The sequence below is a fragment of the Pundamilia nyererei genome, unplaced genomic scaffold, assembly GCF_000239375.1.
Source record: "Pundamilia nyererei isolate P.nyererei 1_Seehausen unplaced genomic scaffold, PunNye1.0 scaffold00211, whole genome shotgun sequence".
Taxonomy (NCBI): Eukaryota; Metazoa; Chordata; class Actinopteri; order Cichliformes; family Cichlidae; genus Pundamilia; species Pundamilia nyererei.
Genome location: NW_005187612.1, coordinates 979,080 through 996,146, shown reverse-complemented (window position 1 = coordinate 996,146; position 17,067 = coordinate 979,080). Strand labels below are relative to the sequence as shown.

General features: G+C 41.6%; 2 protein-coding genes across 2 annotated transcripts in view; both read right to left on the bottom strand.

The window, feature by feature from the left end:
- dennd4c (DENN/MADD domain containing 4C) overlaps positions 1-7,637 on the bottom strand; it is a gene marked incomplete at its 3' end in the record, with an annotated part of 36,596 nt that extends 28,959 nt beyond the window's left edge. The window contains exon 1 of the mRNA XM_013914626.1: positions 7,249-7,637. The remainder of the gene's footprint in view (positions 1-7,248) is intronic.
- Positions 7,638-9,226: 1,589 nt separating this feature from the next.
- On the bottom strand, positions 9,227-16,979 carry haus6 (HAUS augmin-like complex, subunit 6). The gene is made up of 16 exons (XM_005748043.1): positions 16,501-16,979; positions 16,254-16,349; positions 16,074-16,152; positions 15,133-15,265; positions 14,830-14,974; positions 13,038-13,100; positions 12,902-12,962; positions 12,550-12,723; positions 12,026-12,222; positions 11,505-11,634; positions 11,235-11,337; positions 11,080-11,143; positions 10,573-10,720; positions 10,339-10,437; positions 10,073-10,208; positions 9,227-9,974 (listed from the first exon to the last, which is right to left on the bottom strand). The coding sequence occupies exons 1-16, from the start codon at positions 16,641-16,643 to the stop codon at positions 9,265-9,267; spliced, it is 2,481 nt and encodes an 826-aa protein (XP_005748100.1). The 5' UTR covers positions 16,644-16,979; the 3' UTR covers positions 9,227-9,264.
- Positions 16,980-17,067: the final 88 nt, after the last annotated feature.

Below are 17,067 nucleotides of genomic sequence, written 5' to 3'. Positions count from 1 at the left end.
GGCACCTGCTGCCGTGATTTGGCACTATGTAAATAAAACTGAACTGCGGTTATCATATTACCTAGGTTTCACTGTTGTGCTGCATTAATATTATTTCTAATAAGTTAACAGAAGTTAATGCAGGTTGACGTAAATACTTGTTGTCATTTTGAGCCATGATCAATGACATCCACCACAGAGAAACCGCCCCATATCATTTCCTGTTTTCAGAAAATGGGTCATTGAAGGAACACGTTATTTGCTGTTACCAGGTTGCTATTAGAACTGGGTTTAATCTGTGATAGTTTATACTACATTGATTGTGTGCACTAAAGAGGGTAGGTTAGCCACTGAATAGCTCATACAGCTACTGATATCTGTCACTGTGGAGCACAATCAGGTCACATCCACCAACGGCACTGACATTGCTTATCTTCTTTTCTCGCAGGGCCAAACATCCCCTGATGTCATCAGGTGCGCCCACAGTGGCGGGCACACTACTTTAAAGCATGAAGCCCTAGAGAGTCCCACGTGCATTCACCACACGCCCCACAACCATACAAATATCTCTTCTCGACAGCTTATAATACATGCCGCTGCCATAGCAACCGAGGCCCAACAATACCAGGCTGCACGACCCTGAGCTGCGACTAGTGTTACTCTGGCTGAGGAAATTGATCTTTCAAGGGTACATTCAGCTTAGCTGCCATGCTCTCTGTAAAGGCAGACTCGGAGACTTCTGAAAAAAGCCTAGTTTTAGTTTTAGACATACATGAAAGACAATAGCAGCAAAGCAAATTTTATTGCTACCTTTATCGTCTGGCGAGCAAATAAAACTATGTACTTGTCTTAAACACCCGTGTTGACAAGAAATTAGAGCTAAAAGCTTTAAAGTATTCATAAACAGAGGTGAAAGCTGCATCCGGGGTTGTCTGCCCTTTTAATGGCAAGCAACATGAGAGGGATGGAGGCGAAAAAAATACCAGTTAATCTGAAGAAAATCTTACAGTGCTTATGGTTCAAGGGTCAAACTGGCAGACAAACTGTTCCATTACATTTTCACTACACTGAAGTCTTGTGTTGTAATTTGAGACCATGCCTCTAAAAAGGTAGTGCCCTGCCCCTCCCTTTCCATTCGAAAACCTGTTCCTCTGTTACTCGTGAGGCCTGATGATCGTGTGACACGCTCTTTGTCTGGTTTTCACTCAGAGAACCGTGACAAAGACAAAAAACTTCCGACCAAAAATGATCAATTTATAGCAATACTCTCACTGAGAGTGAAAGATTTAGATAAACTGATTATCCCATCATATCCACCCAATATTTAAAAAAAAAAAAAAAAAAGGAGGATGCAAACTATTTTGATGGAAAGACAATTTGCGCCTTTTCAGCATTCATAACCACCATTTTTTTTTAAATCAATAACCCCTGAAAAAGCCAAATCAACAACATGACTGTACTCCTGGAGCACAGCTTCCTGTCTTGGATTTGCAGTGACAACAACTGCATTGTCATCCCTCAGTAGGGCTTGTTTGTAATATAATCAGAACTTTCAAGCAACTGTGATCAATAGGGAGGGGACAGGGAGGGCACCTATACAGATATTATGGGACCAAACAAGGTGCAGTGAATACCCCAAAATTTAAAATAAAAAAAAAGGAATCCGTATCTTGTAATACAACATTTCAAATCAGCTCACTAACAGTACTCTAAGCCATTCATTAAAATACTGGATTTTCCGGCACTACAAAGGAGTTTGTGGGGGACACTGGTCTTAACTCACTTGCAAACATGCCAAAGGGACCTCAACAACCCCTGAGGGCAGAGGGAAACTCAAGTTGGCTAGAGAAATGCAGAGAAAGGGACAGAAAAAAAACAGAGATTTCTCTATTTAGGTGGAACCCCTTACTCTATCCCCTCATGGTATGCCCCACGATGATCTCATCCCTTTTACACAAAAGAGCTTGGAGGCTCGTTCCCCGGGGGGGGAACCAAAGAGCCTGTCTGCGATTACGCGCATGCACAAGATTGTGTGTGTTTGTGCGCGATGCTGGACAACAGCGAGTGCTGTGTCCGTCTCGGTTACTTCAGCAGGAGCCCTGCCTTGCACATCCACTCACAGCTTGCCTGAAACAGCTGCTGAGCCACGCTCTGCAGCACCAGAGCTTGCTTCAAGTGGCACTCTGTAGTTCTGGGCTTTGGATGATCTGAAGAGTAAAGTGGCCCTCTCTGCCACCTGTCATCACAGTGTGCTGTCAGTGGCTTAGGCCAGACTGAGTACAAGGTGCCAGTGAGGTGATGAAACCACCACTTTACAAGGAGACAACCACAGGAGGGGGAGAGAAAAAAAAAAACGTGGAATGCTGCTTTTAGGGCAGATAAAGGAAAGCCGGTAGAGCTGATGTATGATTGCATTCATACGGCGTGAGCTGGAGTATGCACGCACATTCATAGTTGGCTGTTAAAGTGCGGTCTAGAAATACCTCACTCTGCTCATTAATCTCAACAGCACGCTGTGATGAACCTAAAAGCCAGACTTAACAGAAGTGATCCACATCAGCCTTCAAGTAATTACGACAGTAAGGAAAGTCTTTCAGAAATGTTCCGACAAGGTCATGTGCACTTGCAAGAAATGCCTCTTACCATTCAATATTTGCTGTTCAGCATGTGTGTGAGAGAGGTGGAGTCTGTGTGATAGCTCAGCATTATCAAATCCATATGCTAACAACACCTCCCTCTCTCTGTAGTGCTTGAATAAAGCCGAAGACCTGCCGTGAACTCAGGTTTGTTTAACCCTGGCAGCTGCTTTTTTACACATAAATGTCTACATAAAGTTCAATTTCATTTAAGCACAGACGGCAGTTGTCAACAAGCTTCTCAGAATAGGCATCTGGTTGGCAAATCACACTGATGACAGACAGAACGGATGACGCTGCTTGTTGTTGCTGCTGCTTCAGGCTATTTGAATTTGAGCTTTTGAGCATCAGCTCTAACTTAAGTTATTAAAATAAAAAAAACACCTCTATATTTCACAATTTTACAGGTTTAAGCAAGGTGTGTCTCCCACTTGTAACAGATTATTACATATATACATATATATTACAAAATGAACTGAATCCCTGCTGTTTCAGCACTATGACAAACACCCACATTGTATGTTAACTCTAAATCTTGAACTCTAAGCAGTCCAACACTTTCAGAGATAGCATCAGCGCTAACGCTAAAGGCAGTCAGGAGTGACGTGGAATGAATTCTAATGAGCGGAGCAGAAAATTTTCCACTTTTCTTCCTGGATCACCGTGGGTCTCTAATTACACTGTGTGAAGCAGGTGGGGTTGTTTTTTTTCTTTTTTAAGAAAACAAGGCACTTTACTGAAACCTGTCAAAAGCAGCATTTAGACCACACATTCCCTCAAAAATATGACTTTTTACAGTTAAAATCCACTTGGGTAGATGCAAGGAGCGAAGGCAGGCTTAGTAGAAACGTCACAAGACTGCCTCCCTCCTGAAGCGTGACAAGCCGGTGGACACAGAGCATTCTTTCCACTGTAAGGAGACGGGAGAGAGAAGGCAAACTCATTGCTCGTACTAACTAGCTGGGTCTACACCGACTCAGAGGGAGAGCTACTGAAAGAAAACAACAGACATGCTGGCACACCACAGCAGAGTACAAGGGTCAGAGGAGGGAAGCAGGTTACCTGAGAGGGAAGAGGAGCGGATTACAAGTGCCTTCCTGCTGCTCCTTGGCTACAAACAACTATGTTGAGTTTGGTTTAACTTAAGAGGTGCAAACAGGCGGCTTAACAGAACGCACAGTGCTTCTTCAGGTACACATTGGCTCCAAAGAGACAAGAAACCACGATCTGTCCGCTAATTGTGTAGAAACACCTTGAGAAAAGAAAAAAAAAAGTGTGACTGTAAATGAAATGGTAAGCCTGCAAAAGCGTCCTTGATTCAGATATTACAGCATTGCTGGCACTAACCTCTGAGCTCTTCATGGAGGAAAACTTTCTTTACACAAGCACAAATATTACACAGTGAATGGTTTATACAAACACTGCAAAATCTAACTTTGAAAGATTTTAAATAGTTGAAAGGCTGACCACATGTGCTTAACGCTGAATACTGAAAGGAAACAGAAACGAAAATGCCATTAAAGACACACACAAGAGTTTCTCTGCAACCTCCGAATGAGCTGAAGATACAGACAACCAAAGCTCGAATGATATTAGGCTATTTGGCGATATATCAGTATCAGCATTTGTAACGGCCAATACATGAAAATTTAAAGAGTACAGAAGATATGAGAGAAACACCCTTTAATCAAGTTATGAGTGTTGATGTTACGTAGTTTGTCCACCAGGGACTCACCAACAACAACTAGCTAATCCAATCTGAGTTGGACAGATAGTTAACTGATAATCCATGAGTTGTTTCGACAGTAAAACAAGACAGTTCATAATCAGCACTGTCACATTATCTTAGTAAGGACTCATAAATAAAGACACGCAACAACTGTTAATGAAATCTATTTATGTTCTGTGTGTCTGGCAGAAAATGAAATATCGGCCGATGTATCCGATTTTTAAATCATCAAGTATTGGTATCGGTCTTAAAAATTCTGTATTGATCGGGATCTAGAGACACCTGGTGAAAGAGGCAGAGAAGCAGGGCTGAAAAAGACAGTAGACACAGGTGAGACAGAGTAATCAATGTCTCGGAAAATTTCAGTTCCAGCCAGCCAAACCCCACAAAACAGTACACACCAACGGCAAACAGCGAAAGAAGCTAGATGGTCAGGCTCGCAAGAACAATATTAGCTGAACCGAAGGATGAGCCGGGTCTTTTCTTTCTTGCTTTTTTATTTGCATGGATCATTTCTTCTCACAGACTGCATTTAACAAAACATCGATACAGGACGGTATCGCGATACTTTGCATAGCGATATTGTATCGATACAGGGACACCAAAAATAGGCATTTTATTGATATTTGAAAATAAATATATAAATAATAATTATACGAAAACACTCTACTAAGAAAAGGGTTCATCTCTTGCACCGCCCTACTGACATAACGTTAGCCATGTGTACTTACAATAAGTTGGCTAAACTGAAAACTGGACACTTAACATAGTACATAACTGCCAGCTTGATCCCATTTGACTGCAGGCTGATTATGTCTTATGACAGCATTTATTATAGTAGGTTTTAGTGACAGTGTTGGTGTGCTTGACAATCTCATTTTGCAACAAAAAAGAATGACTGAAGTGAGATAACTTTATCTGCTTAGATAAAACAGATTGGAAAAACAACAACAACAACAACAACAACTTTGAGGACATAACTTACAGTTGAAATAAAAGATGATAAATTATATTACGTGTTTTTAGCTTATCACAAAATGTTAAAAATCAAGCTATCATCAGATCATGAGTGAAATGTTGTGATAATGTATTGTGGGGGTCTGGTGATTCCCACTACTTAACAGGAAATGTTAGTGTATTCTGCCTACTTTTTGTTTTTCATATTTATGTATTGCTATAACAGGAAAACTAAAAAGAAAATGTTAGCTAACTGAGTTTATTTAACAAAAACAAAACAACAACTAGGGTTCTAAGTCGTTAGTCTGTCTTCAGAAAGTGAGCATGCCATGCTGGGTGGTATAATTTGATGGAAGGAGTTAAAGCAAGCAGGGGTGGTTAACACTGTCAAAACAATGTGACTCAAACAAGTTGAACTTTCATTTATAGAACGAATCATTCATTGACATGAAAGTGTCAGTTGATGTTGGGACTCCTGGAAAATTATTAATAATTTTCCAATAAGCTCTTCAAACTGAGAAAACTGACAGTGAAAGTGTGGGTGATAAATCAACCTGAAAGTGTCAACTCAAGTGGAGGCTGAGGGGGGGAAAAAAAAGGTAGCTCCACCTTGCTATTTGCCAGGTGAGGTAGAGTGAACACAACTGTGAATGAAAGAATGAAGCAGATCACACGGGTGCGCTCTAACGTATCTCAACATATCACTCTCCCACTGAATAAATACTGCCTGTTGCTGCTGCTCCTTTGAGCCAATCCACCTCCTTCCCCCCAGTCACCTGACAGAGCCTTTGGAAGGCCACAAAGTGCAAGTTCAATGTACACAAAGCCACCGCGCAGCCATGACCCACTTTATACCTGCAGTATTGTAGAGGTTATAGTGGGAGGAAACGTTTGCTCCACTCCTCTTTCCCAGCGCCTGTCAGGGCAAGCCAAGGTCAAGGAAGAGGGTTTATTTTATTTTATTTTGTTTCCACGTGGCAACGGCTCAGTGGATTCTGCCAGAGCAATTTCCATGTTTTTCACACTCCGCGTGCCTCGATTATCCTGTCATTACACAGCATTCCTGCAGCCAGCTCAGTTGGTAAAACACCTAATTGAAATTATGAATACTTTGAGCACAACAGAAGAGGAAGTGCCAAGCTTAGCTCTGCTGGAACTTGTACCATCGGAGCAGAAATATCACATGCCAGTCATGATTCACCACAGCTGTGATGGGAGCAAGGAGCAGAGGGAGCACTCTGCTAACCTCAGGGGTTAGACTGCTGCTGACTGGCAAGCAGTCAAGTGCTGAGGCATAGATATGTGAGCACCTTGGCGCTGCATAGTGCCACATCATACACGGCTAGGAAAAGGATGAAAAGCAAACTCACAAAGAAGTCAGACCAGTTGATCCTCTACACGAACACGGCGCTGACTGCATGACAAGAAGGTCCTGCTAAAATTGAGCTTTAAACCCCAACACACATTTTGATCCCACGCAGGAAGTTGGGTTTGTTTCTGGGAGCAGACACCTGCAAGGGTAGACAGACTCCAGGAGAGCTGAGTCTGATTATCTGGCGACAGGGAGGGCCCGGGGAGGAGAGGCGAGCAGGAGCAGCAAGAGGAGGCGGCGGAGGAGAGGGGTGTTATGTTCCCAACTGTTGCATCCCAACCTTAAGTAGGTCAACTTTGATGCAGGAAATACACCTCGTCGTGGGTATAACAAAAGAAATTCCCTCCCATGATCACCCCGAGCGCTCATACGTGGCTCTCTCTCTCTCTCTTTCCGTGGTTGGATAACACGCTGAAAGTGCAGCAGCGCAACACCAGGAAAATGCATTTACAGCGGCTGAGCGCACTCACACACAGCGAAAGTTAACCTAATGCACTTCATCCACTCCCTCTCATTTCCACAACATGCCGCGATCCTTAACGGTTATCTCCACGGAACAAAACACGAGTACTTACCAGCTGTTTACACCGCAGTGAGAAACAGAGACAATGTTGACATGTAGGCAACTTGCTTGTTTTCCCTCCTCGAAGTACCCCGCAGACTTATTTGTGCAAAGCAAAAACAAAAAAAATGGTCAAACCAGAACGGCAAGTTAAAAAGAAGGGTGAAAACGCCACTCGGAAATACTCCTTTGTACTTTGCTAGTTACTTCTTCGCCACACTTTCATCTGAAGTTGTCGGCGGAGGCAGGCGCCATGTTTGTGTCTGGGCTGATAGAGTTAGAGCTTTCCTCTGAACCTCTCGCTCTCTCTCGCTCTCTCTCTCTTTCAGACTGGAACCGCCCAGAGAAAAGGAAACGCTGCTAACAAACCACCGCTGCAACTGACAGCGCGAGCAAGCGCGCTCGCGAACAAGGAGCCGCTTCTGGTGAATCCTTTCAAAGTAAAAGACTTTGAAAGGATTTTCAACTTTTTGATGCAATTCACGCTGCATGTGTGTATTTTATATAAGTTAATATTCTGTCAATTGGGGGGGGGGGGGACATAAGGTGGAGGGCAAAGAATCCAACCGGCCCCCTGGAAGACTTTGTAAAATGTGATAGATTTTGAACTGCTAGCTGCATTGTCGTGGGTTTTGCAGCTTTTCTTATCGATAAAGACTCCACCTTATTTGCCACTGATATCGCATTAACGTAGTTATGTAATAGATCAACAATTGAATAACAGAAAAGCTCCAGTTTTTCTACTAGCTACAACAGAAATTTCTGTTTTTTATTATGATAGGTCCACATTACAAACAACCCGTTTGTTAAACCTGTAAATTAACAAAAACATTGTTTTTATAAATACATGACTGTCTGGGCAGTTAAATTTTACTCATTCATCATGTAAAGAAATTGAGATGTACTGTTACTGGACTTCTTTTATAACATTATGACATCTCAGGGATCAAATGTTTAGGTAAATGTCTTTACACTGACTGAAAGGGCAGTTTAAGATCCACTTAAGATCAAAGTAGGCCCACAATATAAAGGGAGTCTGAAATTCCAGCTATGTAGTTCAACCAGCTTCACTTCTATAAAATTCCAGATGCAGCCGAAATATATTGTCATGCAACACTAATATGTAAATCAATATATACAAATGGGAGGATCTAGGTGTTTGTATGGTTTCACTTCACTTGTTCCTTCATTGCAAAATAAGTCTTTGAGTAATGACCCACCTATATCTTTTTAAAGAATTTTTTAAATCCCAGATTATAGTTTGTCTCTAAATTGTTTTCATTTCATTAAATTTAACAAATCCATCTGGGGGAAAAAGAAAAAATTTCATTCCTCTAGTAATTTCGATCCAGTTACCAGTCTTAAGCTTCACACTGCAAACAGCACATCTGGATGGGAGGGGACTAAATGCCCATATTTCTATATAGACTTCCCCACTTTAAAGAAGGGGAGAAAAAAAACTTAGTGGGAAATGAAGGCAAATTCGTTTCATTCAGGATTTCATGTGTTTTACACAGCACCACTCAAGTCAAATGTTTGTGCCCATACGCTGAACTTTTTATTGTGAAGGAGTAACACGCCGACTTCCCTTTTCTCGGTTTTACCAGTGCTTTGCTTCACGTTTAATTTGACGCCCCCTATCTTAAATTGCTGCAAGTCACACCTATTAAAAAAAAGACAAAACAAAAACGAAGAAAAACAAAACACTAGTAGCTTCATATCAATTCATTTTATACCTTCCATGCACCACAATTAACAGGAAAAACTTAAACATCACTAAAACAAGGAACTCTTCGAGTGATTATTGGAGAAGAAACACTTCGAGAGAATTCTTTATTTCCATCATGTTAAAAACTGAGCCAGTGGTGCAGTGTAAATTGTTGGAAGGCATAATACACTCCAGTCAAAAATCTCGATTTACAGACAGACACAACAAACAAACAAAAAAATATATACATGCTCATATTTGTTACTTTAAAAAAAACAAAAAAAAAAACAGGAGGCTGAAGACTGGACACTTGGACTGTAGCTAACACTTCATGTCATCCATTGGGGAGAATGTGATCAGCTCGGGAAGCCTGTACTCCTGCTTCTTTAGAGGTGAAGGGGTCTTCAGCGCCTCTAGATCGAGTGAAAAAATCGTATCTGTGGCTTCCTTTGATGATGCTGGCTCCTCCGACCAGTCTCTGTCCAAACCAGAAAGCGTGTAGTCTGACAGAAGGCACTCAGGCGTCCTCGTGCCCTCCATCAACAAGCCGTCATTTCTTGCGTCATGCTGATGGCAGTTTAACGGTGGCTGCTTCACTTCGAGCTTCAGTAAGGGAATCAGTTGCTCGTCGTCGTCTTCGCTTTTCATCTCTTCGTCATCGAGGCTGAGCAGACTGTCGCACCCTGGAATTTCTGGCAGAGTTTCTTGGTCGAGGCTGAAGTGGACCACACTGCTGCCTGTGCCGCCTGGGCTGTCGTGGGCCTCTGTGATGAAGGTGTCCCATGCAAGAATGGACTTGTGCAAGGCCCCCTGCTGGCAGACTGGAGGCCTGCTGTGGCTCCTGACAGCTGATGGAACAGTCTGGGTGGTCGTGTCGGAACCTGGGGACTCTGAGCTTGGCGACCCATCGTGGTGCTCACTGACCGGGGTGAGTTGCTCTATTATGCTGTCATTAAACTCAGCAGGAGGCTGATTTTTCTTCACTTTGTCTTCCTCGACTGCCTTACGCCAGGAGCTTTTGACATCCATAACTTTGGGAAGAAATAGCCAGGAGAAAAGCCATTTTATTAGGTAAAGGAACACATTAAGGGAAGCTTTTGAATGTCAGGTCCTATATTTTATCACTTACTCAAGCTTTCAGGGGTACGTGGCAGCTGCTTACGAGCAGAGAAGGGATCTCTTTGAAGACTGCTGAGAAGAGCCTCCAGCTCCAAACCTTTAACCCTGCCCTCTGAAGGAGCGGCTGTAGTTACAGCATCTGCAAACTAACACCACATGCACACAAATGTCAACAATCGCTATGCCCCTTTTTAGACGTATGAACCCTCATGAAATTCTCAGTTATACAGCATTTACTACAGATTTCAGTAGTTTAGTTGAGAATCTTTAAAATACCTGATCAGCAAGGTTGTCATATTCCATGTTTAATATCTGAGTCTTTGTCCTCAAGGGAGTCACCTTCCAATCAGTATGGGTCATCTTCCTCACACTCACCTGATGCACAAACATTGATTTTATTTATTCATTTATTTAAACATTAGTGGAACAAGTGTACCATTGTTTCAAGAACAGAATTCAGTAAATATGAAACTAACTTTGAAAACAGAAAATGTGAAATATGACACTTGCCTGAGGCGATGATCGTGGTGCAGCTCTTTGAGGAGGAGGAGGAGGAAATGGGGGCGTGTCAAAAAGCCAGTCCAGAGAGGTATTCGCTCGTATCATTTCAGTCTTGACAACAGGACTTTCGGGCCTCTCGACTGTCACCGGGAAAGTGCTGTTTAGATAAGAAAGTGCTTAATTATTCCAAACACATTTGTGCATCACATCTTTTGATATAAAAGTAATCAATCTGTGGTATAGGTAGGTACTTCACTACATGCTCCAGGTTAACAAGGTTAAGCTCATTCACGTCATGCTGTTCTATCATCATATTTATACAGAAATAAAGTGTCTGCTCCGTATCTGTCCGTGGCGATTTCTCTCAATTCGCCGCGGTCATCAGAGAGCAGGGATGTTCTAGGGAGGACTAGTGACAGGCAGAGCACTGCTCAGGACTGCCCAGGTATCTGCCTCCCAGCAGAAAGCAAAAGGAATAATGCTGTCATGAAGTTCAAATATCCCTGATAATATTACCTTTTAAGGTTGGAAAAATTTATCTTGACGTCATCCTGTGATCCTCTCTCCAAGTGCTTCTCCTCTGAGGGGGGAAAACAAATAAATGCTAATTAAAAACAAAATTTAAACGTTACACCTTCATAAAAACTTTATTATAATCCGATTCCGCTCACCAAGAAGTTTAGCAGGGTACTGGGAGAACACACTGCTTTTATAACTCGCTTCAGCCGCCGGCTCAAAAGACAGTGGAGCCATTGGTGAGAGGAAGCCAAGAGCCTGAGGAGGAAGTGGGCGGGCACATAAGCTCCAAGCAACATTAACAATAGAATGTCTTCGTGTCATTTTTCACAGTACAATAACTTAATTTAAAAGAAGTGCCTGTGTGGTGTGATGCATGTATATATAAAAATAAAAAAAAAACAAAAAAATCAACAACCACTCACAGGATCTTCATTCAGAAAAGAGACTAGGGGTGTTTCTTTCAGAGTGTCCATCCACTTCTTGTCCCACTCTGCCTCCAAATCCTGAATGGCACTCCTGACTTCAGGGATTTTTTCCTTAGAAATCTTCTGCCTGGGAGTTGAGATTAAAGGACACATTTGTAGTTATTAAAAGAAGAAATGTTAACAGTTATTACCACAAATCTATTAACGCAGCATTTTCCAAACGACAAGCATCCAGAAACTTGGATTTACAGATAATGCGGGTGCAACAGGAGGAATAGTGGAAATATCAGGTTGAATATGGAGCTGCCAGGAAGGAGAAAAATGGGAAGATTGGTGTCGTGAAGGAGGACATGCAGAGTGTTGATGTGACAGAAGAAGATGCTAGGGATAGGGTGACATTGAGGTAGATGACCCCCCTATGACGACCCCTAAAGGGAACAGCAGGAGGAAGAAGAACAAAGGGTAAATCAGCTCATGTAGAAGTGTGCACTATCAAGCAAGTACAGCTTAATGGGTACCTGATGAGGTGGAGGTCCTGCAGCGTACGGGCCATCTGGCGAGACATCTCCTGCAGGTGCTGAGGGTTGAGCTGGGGCACAGGGGCGTGAGAGACCCGACAACGTTCCTCCTTTAAGAGCTGCGCCGCGTGGGTCATCAGCTCCATCACACAGAGGAGGTTCAGCTGGTTGGCTTCATACACATTCCCAGAACTTAACTGGATTTAAAATAAAAAATAAATGTAAAAAAATTATATAAATAAAAGTATACATGAAACACAAATCTACCAATATTAGCTCTGAAAGATGTTCCACATCTTCTGTAGCTGCTGTCTCGAGTGTTTCAAGACAGTAGCTTTGTGTGCGCTCATGAAATGCCTAATCATGCTGACCTTTCATGAGAAAGTTCAAAACGCAGTCATAAAGGACAAATACAGTGTATAGTTTTAGTTAAGGGAAAAAGAAAAAGCACAAACAAGATTTCAAAGAAGTTTCCCTGTTGTATTTAAGCGATAACCAGAGTCCATCCATCTCTTCTCACTCACCTGATGTGGGAGCTGTTCAATTCTCTCCAGCAGACAGCGGGGAATTTTAAGAACTTGATCCGTCCCATCAAGGGTGTATTGATCTACGTCTCCTTTCAGGACACTCTCCACAGCACTTTGCTCCTCTTTGATGGCCGACAACATTCCATCAATGGCCGACCACAGGGAGCGCACCTTAGGATAACAGAGAACATCTGTGAGCACTTAGAAAAACAGACACCTCGGCACACGAGTCTCTACTCATCTGAAAATAACATGAATGCATTTAGAAAACAGACTGTCACATCACAGTTGCTCCTTAAATAAATAGTACAAAGACTCTCCAGCGTTTTGAAAAGTTAACATTACGTACTTTTTTGAGCTTCTCAGCTGTAGAAGTTCCTTCCTCCTGAGTGCAATCATTGCTGTAGCGCCTGAAAGGACACAGCTCCATTACTTCAATGGGTCTTAAATTAAATCTGGCATATTGAGAGAGAAATTATACATACTTAAGCAGCTCATCATACTTGACACCTTCTGCTTTGATGTCCCTCATAGACTTCACCAAAAGTCTTCACAAGAGAGAAACAAAAAGAGACTTAAAACAAGTTTAAAGTAGCAGAAGCTAACTTCCATTTCTGCATTCAAACCTTCAGCATAACAAAGCTGTAGTCACAGCGGATACATTGCTATATCAGAGCTCAGGAAGCAGAGTTGAAACACATCATTTGAAGTGATGTACTGTGCCTCCATTCACAGGTTACTGAGACACTCGGCGGAAGTGAGCCTGTCGTTTACAAAATATCTTTCACACAGAAGGGAAGTGAAGCACAAACAAATACATAGCATCAGCCATAAATTTATACCCACATAAGAATAGAGGAAGCAAGTAAAATAATAGAAATAACACAATGAACAAAGACTGAAAGTAAAATGCCGTGTCTTACAGGTTTGTCTGTGAAGGTTCTCAGTCTTACAGGTTATGGTAATCTAAGGAGCTTGGAAAGAAAAGCGTCTGGACTTCTTTAAGGTTCTTGACGACTTCTCATCCCAGAAGCTTCTTCTGTTCTAAGAGCAACTGGTAGAGAGTCACAGTGTCCCTAAGAGGGTTGTTGATGCCAGTATTGATCATCTGCCTAATCATATGAGCAAAGGTGTGAAAACGGGTGTAGGTCACAATCAGCCAAAGTTTCGGGTTTCCCATTGTGAGACCTTGCCCCACCCTATCATGTGATTTACTGAGATCAAATTACCCAGGATGTGAGTGGGCGTTAAGGCATCCGAGAAGAGATCCCAAAACTGGATTATAGATGGCAGACAATTGGTGTCGTAAGCCACCACCTCTGTTCAAAGATGGTCGTTTACAATGGGGATAGATCGCTTCTTTCACTCCTCTTTCAATCCACTCACTGTGTTTATTTTTTGCTTTGTTACTCTCCAACATTTGTTCTTAGAGCTGAAGAAGCTTCTTGGGTGAAAGGTGCAACGTCTTCAAGAAACTTTAAGAAATCCAGTTGCTTTTCTTTCCAAGCTCGTTAGGTTTGGAAATTAGTGTGGGAAAAATGTCGGCTGTATTTTAGTACTGCAGTGAATAGAATAAGGAAATGACAAAACATCCTTGGATAGAGCAGTGAAACGGAGTACTAAGATTTATTTGACTTTACTAGTTTAGTACAATTTGCAATTTAATACTAATTTAAATAATTTAAAGTGATAGGAAGTGTATTTTCTGTACATTTATATCATTATACTAAGTAAACATTTATTACATTTTTCTTAATACCTTGTACTTCTCTAACATCTTCTGTTCTGCTTCGACGAAGCCTGATACAGGAATCCTCACACCACAATACCTGAATTTATTTGTTAGGCATTTACTTAGTAAGCACTTTATTGTATTTCACAGCAAGTTTTAGTAATTGAACTCTTTAACTTGTTACTATTTTAACTGTACTCCGTTCTGAGTAATTATTCCCTGATGTAGTCATTTTGTTCTGTCATATTGTGTTTATTTTACTGCTCTACCATTATGTTAAAGGTTATATTTTAGGTCTTCCACGACCCCTTTCACTTCAATACCCACCGGGGCATAAAAATGGCAGCATGTATATTTTTTGGCATTTGAAAAACAAACCCATAGACTTGAGTAAATTAAGTCACACATTATTTTTTTCCTTTCTTAATTATATACAAGTCCTGATTATTTTATTTTGGTAAAAAGCTAAAACTTCTTAGTTTGGTGACAAAAAAAAACAAAACTTTACAACTCTGTAAAGCTGCTTAAACCAAAAGTGCACTTACTGGGCCCGTCTCTGGTATTCATGGAGAAAACGATCCTGTTCCACTGCAGTTTTCAAAAATCTGGCACGGACCAGATTGAACCTCTTAATTGCCAAGTTCGACGTCGAAGCCGGCATTGCCGCCGCCTCAGGTACCCAGCTGCCATCTGACAACAATAATGTTCAAGATCACGTCATCATTTGGTTGGCATCTTTGCAAGCCAGGTCCATGGCAGATGAGATTAATAGGAGAACAGAAGTCATGTTTAATTCTGTCACTTTAAACTTTAGGAATTGTAGATTCGAGAGGCTACACAAGACCTACCTGTAGCAAAGGTCTTCATTTCCTGCAGCATGACATGCTTGGCCAAATGAAGCATCAAGCTGACAAACTTGGGGCCTCCAGGCGAGAGAAACAATGATGCCACCACTCTGGATCCAGTATTTGCAGTTTCTTCCTGCACATCGTCAAAAAAAAAACAACAGATGGCTGTCAGCGACCTAAATACAAACTGTTTTTGCTAATAAAAAGGTTTCATTATAGATTACTATACGACCCACAAAATTAATCAAATTGTAATCTTGAACAAAACTTTGGCTTTTCAAGAAATTCCCCATTAGAAATTTTCAAAATGCATGTTCTGTCAATAGAACGCAAAGCAAATCAAGCGCTCCCAGAATTAGCATCTAATGATGTGTCTGCAAGTGCCAATTGCAACTGTTCTCTCACAGCACAGTGTGAAGTTTGTGGACTTCACAATGCTAATGTGAATCTTCAACATCAATAAAAGCGAACCTATCCCGCACATCTGCGTATCCATACAGCACACACAGAGTCTGTAAACACCAAGGCAACTCCATTTGGCCAAAAATAGGTGTCTAGCAAACATAGTGAGTAATGAAAGCTTCAAGAAAATGGGTCAACATACTAATCAAATGATATATTATTCACACACACACACACACACACACACACAGTCATTTTTCTCAAGTGAAAATACCTGTGCTTACACTCTAAAATCAGGGGGGAATAAGAGAGGGATCTCATAGCTCTTTACTTTGAGTTTTATTCCCATCCATCATGCAGGAACAATGAATGAAATAAAACACTGTACTTTGCTTCAAGGAGATGCACTTGAATAAACGCCTTATTCGTCTGCAACGATTAACATAAATGTAGCACAATGCAAATCTTAAAGAAGTGCCCTGTCTGTTTAATTCAGTCTTAAACTTTCGTACAATTTCTTTTATTCTTTTGATTCTCACCATGATTTCTCGCAGCCAAGCGCAGGTAACTTTGCGGAACTCGGCGTCTGCTTTTGGGTTTAAAACAGGCCAGCAGTGCCTGAAAACCCAAGGATAAATGAGAAGAGATTAAAAACAAATACTGGCGAAGACAATGAATCATCTATCTGAGCATACAAGACTGGTTATAATTGTCTTTACCTATATGCCTCATGAAACCGTGTCCGGTTGAGTTTCTCCAGCAGGAAATGGGTCACTATGTAAAAAGCATCTTTGTTGGGTTTGTCAAACATGTTCCTGTGGGACATAAAGCTAAACTTAGCAGGAAACGCTTACGCTCCAGGGAGAGTGAATGGCAACGTACATTCAAGGCAAAGTTAAAGTAGCGACATTTCGCACAGTAAGAAATAGCTCGTATTATTCATAAAGACATGAAAAGCAAACTCACGGCCCCATGATGATGTGTTTAGCATTAATATTGGTTTTGCCAGCGATTGACGACACTGCAACGTCCGGTTGAAATCCCAGCCCAAGAAGAGAGAACCACAAATACTGTCCATTCTTCTTCTGCAATAGTGCCGGATTGGCCATTATTCAGAGGAGTAAGAAGCACCGTGATTGTGTCCGGAGGCGAATTCAAAGCTCCAGACTGGCAAACAGAAAACCGCTAGTCCGCTAGCCTCCCTGCTAGCAACGACGTTTACTCTTCGCTAACTTACGCCAACAAGGCCCATTCACAATAACAAACACTGCCAGGAAACGGTTACATTATAAGAGAGGCTGCCGCTGACGTTAAATCCACGTTGACGTTTGTTAATATACATTTCACACATTTCATAGTCCACTGGGAACTGGAAAACAAAAAAAGGTAACGCAAGGACACAAACCGCCAATTTTTCTAAAGATTACCCGGATGTTTTAAATTACTTCCGGTTAGCGAAGGTAGCGACGCACGGGATTCCCATTGGAAATTTAAAAAACAAAAAAAACCTCACTATTTTAACGTGCTTCTTCT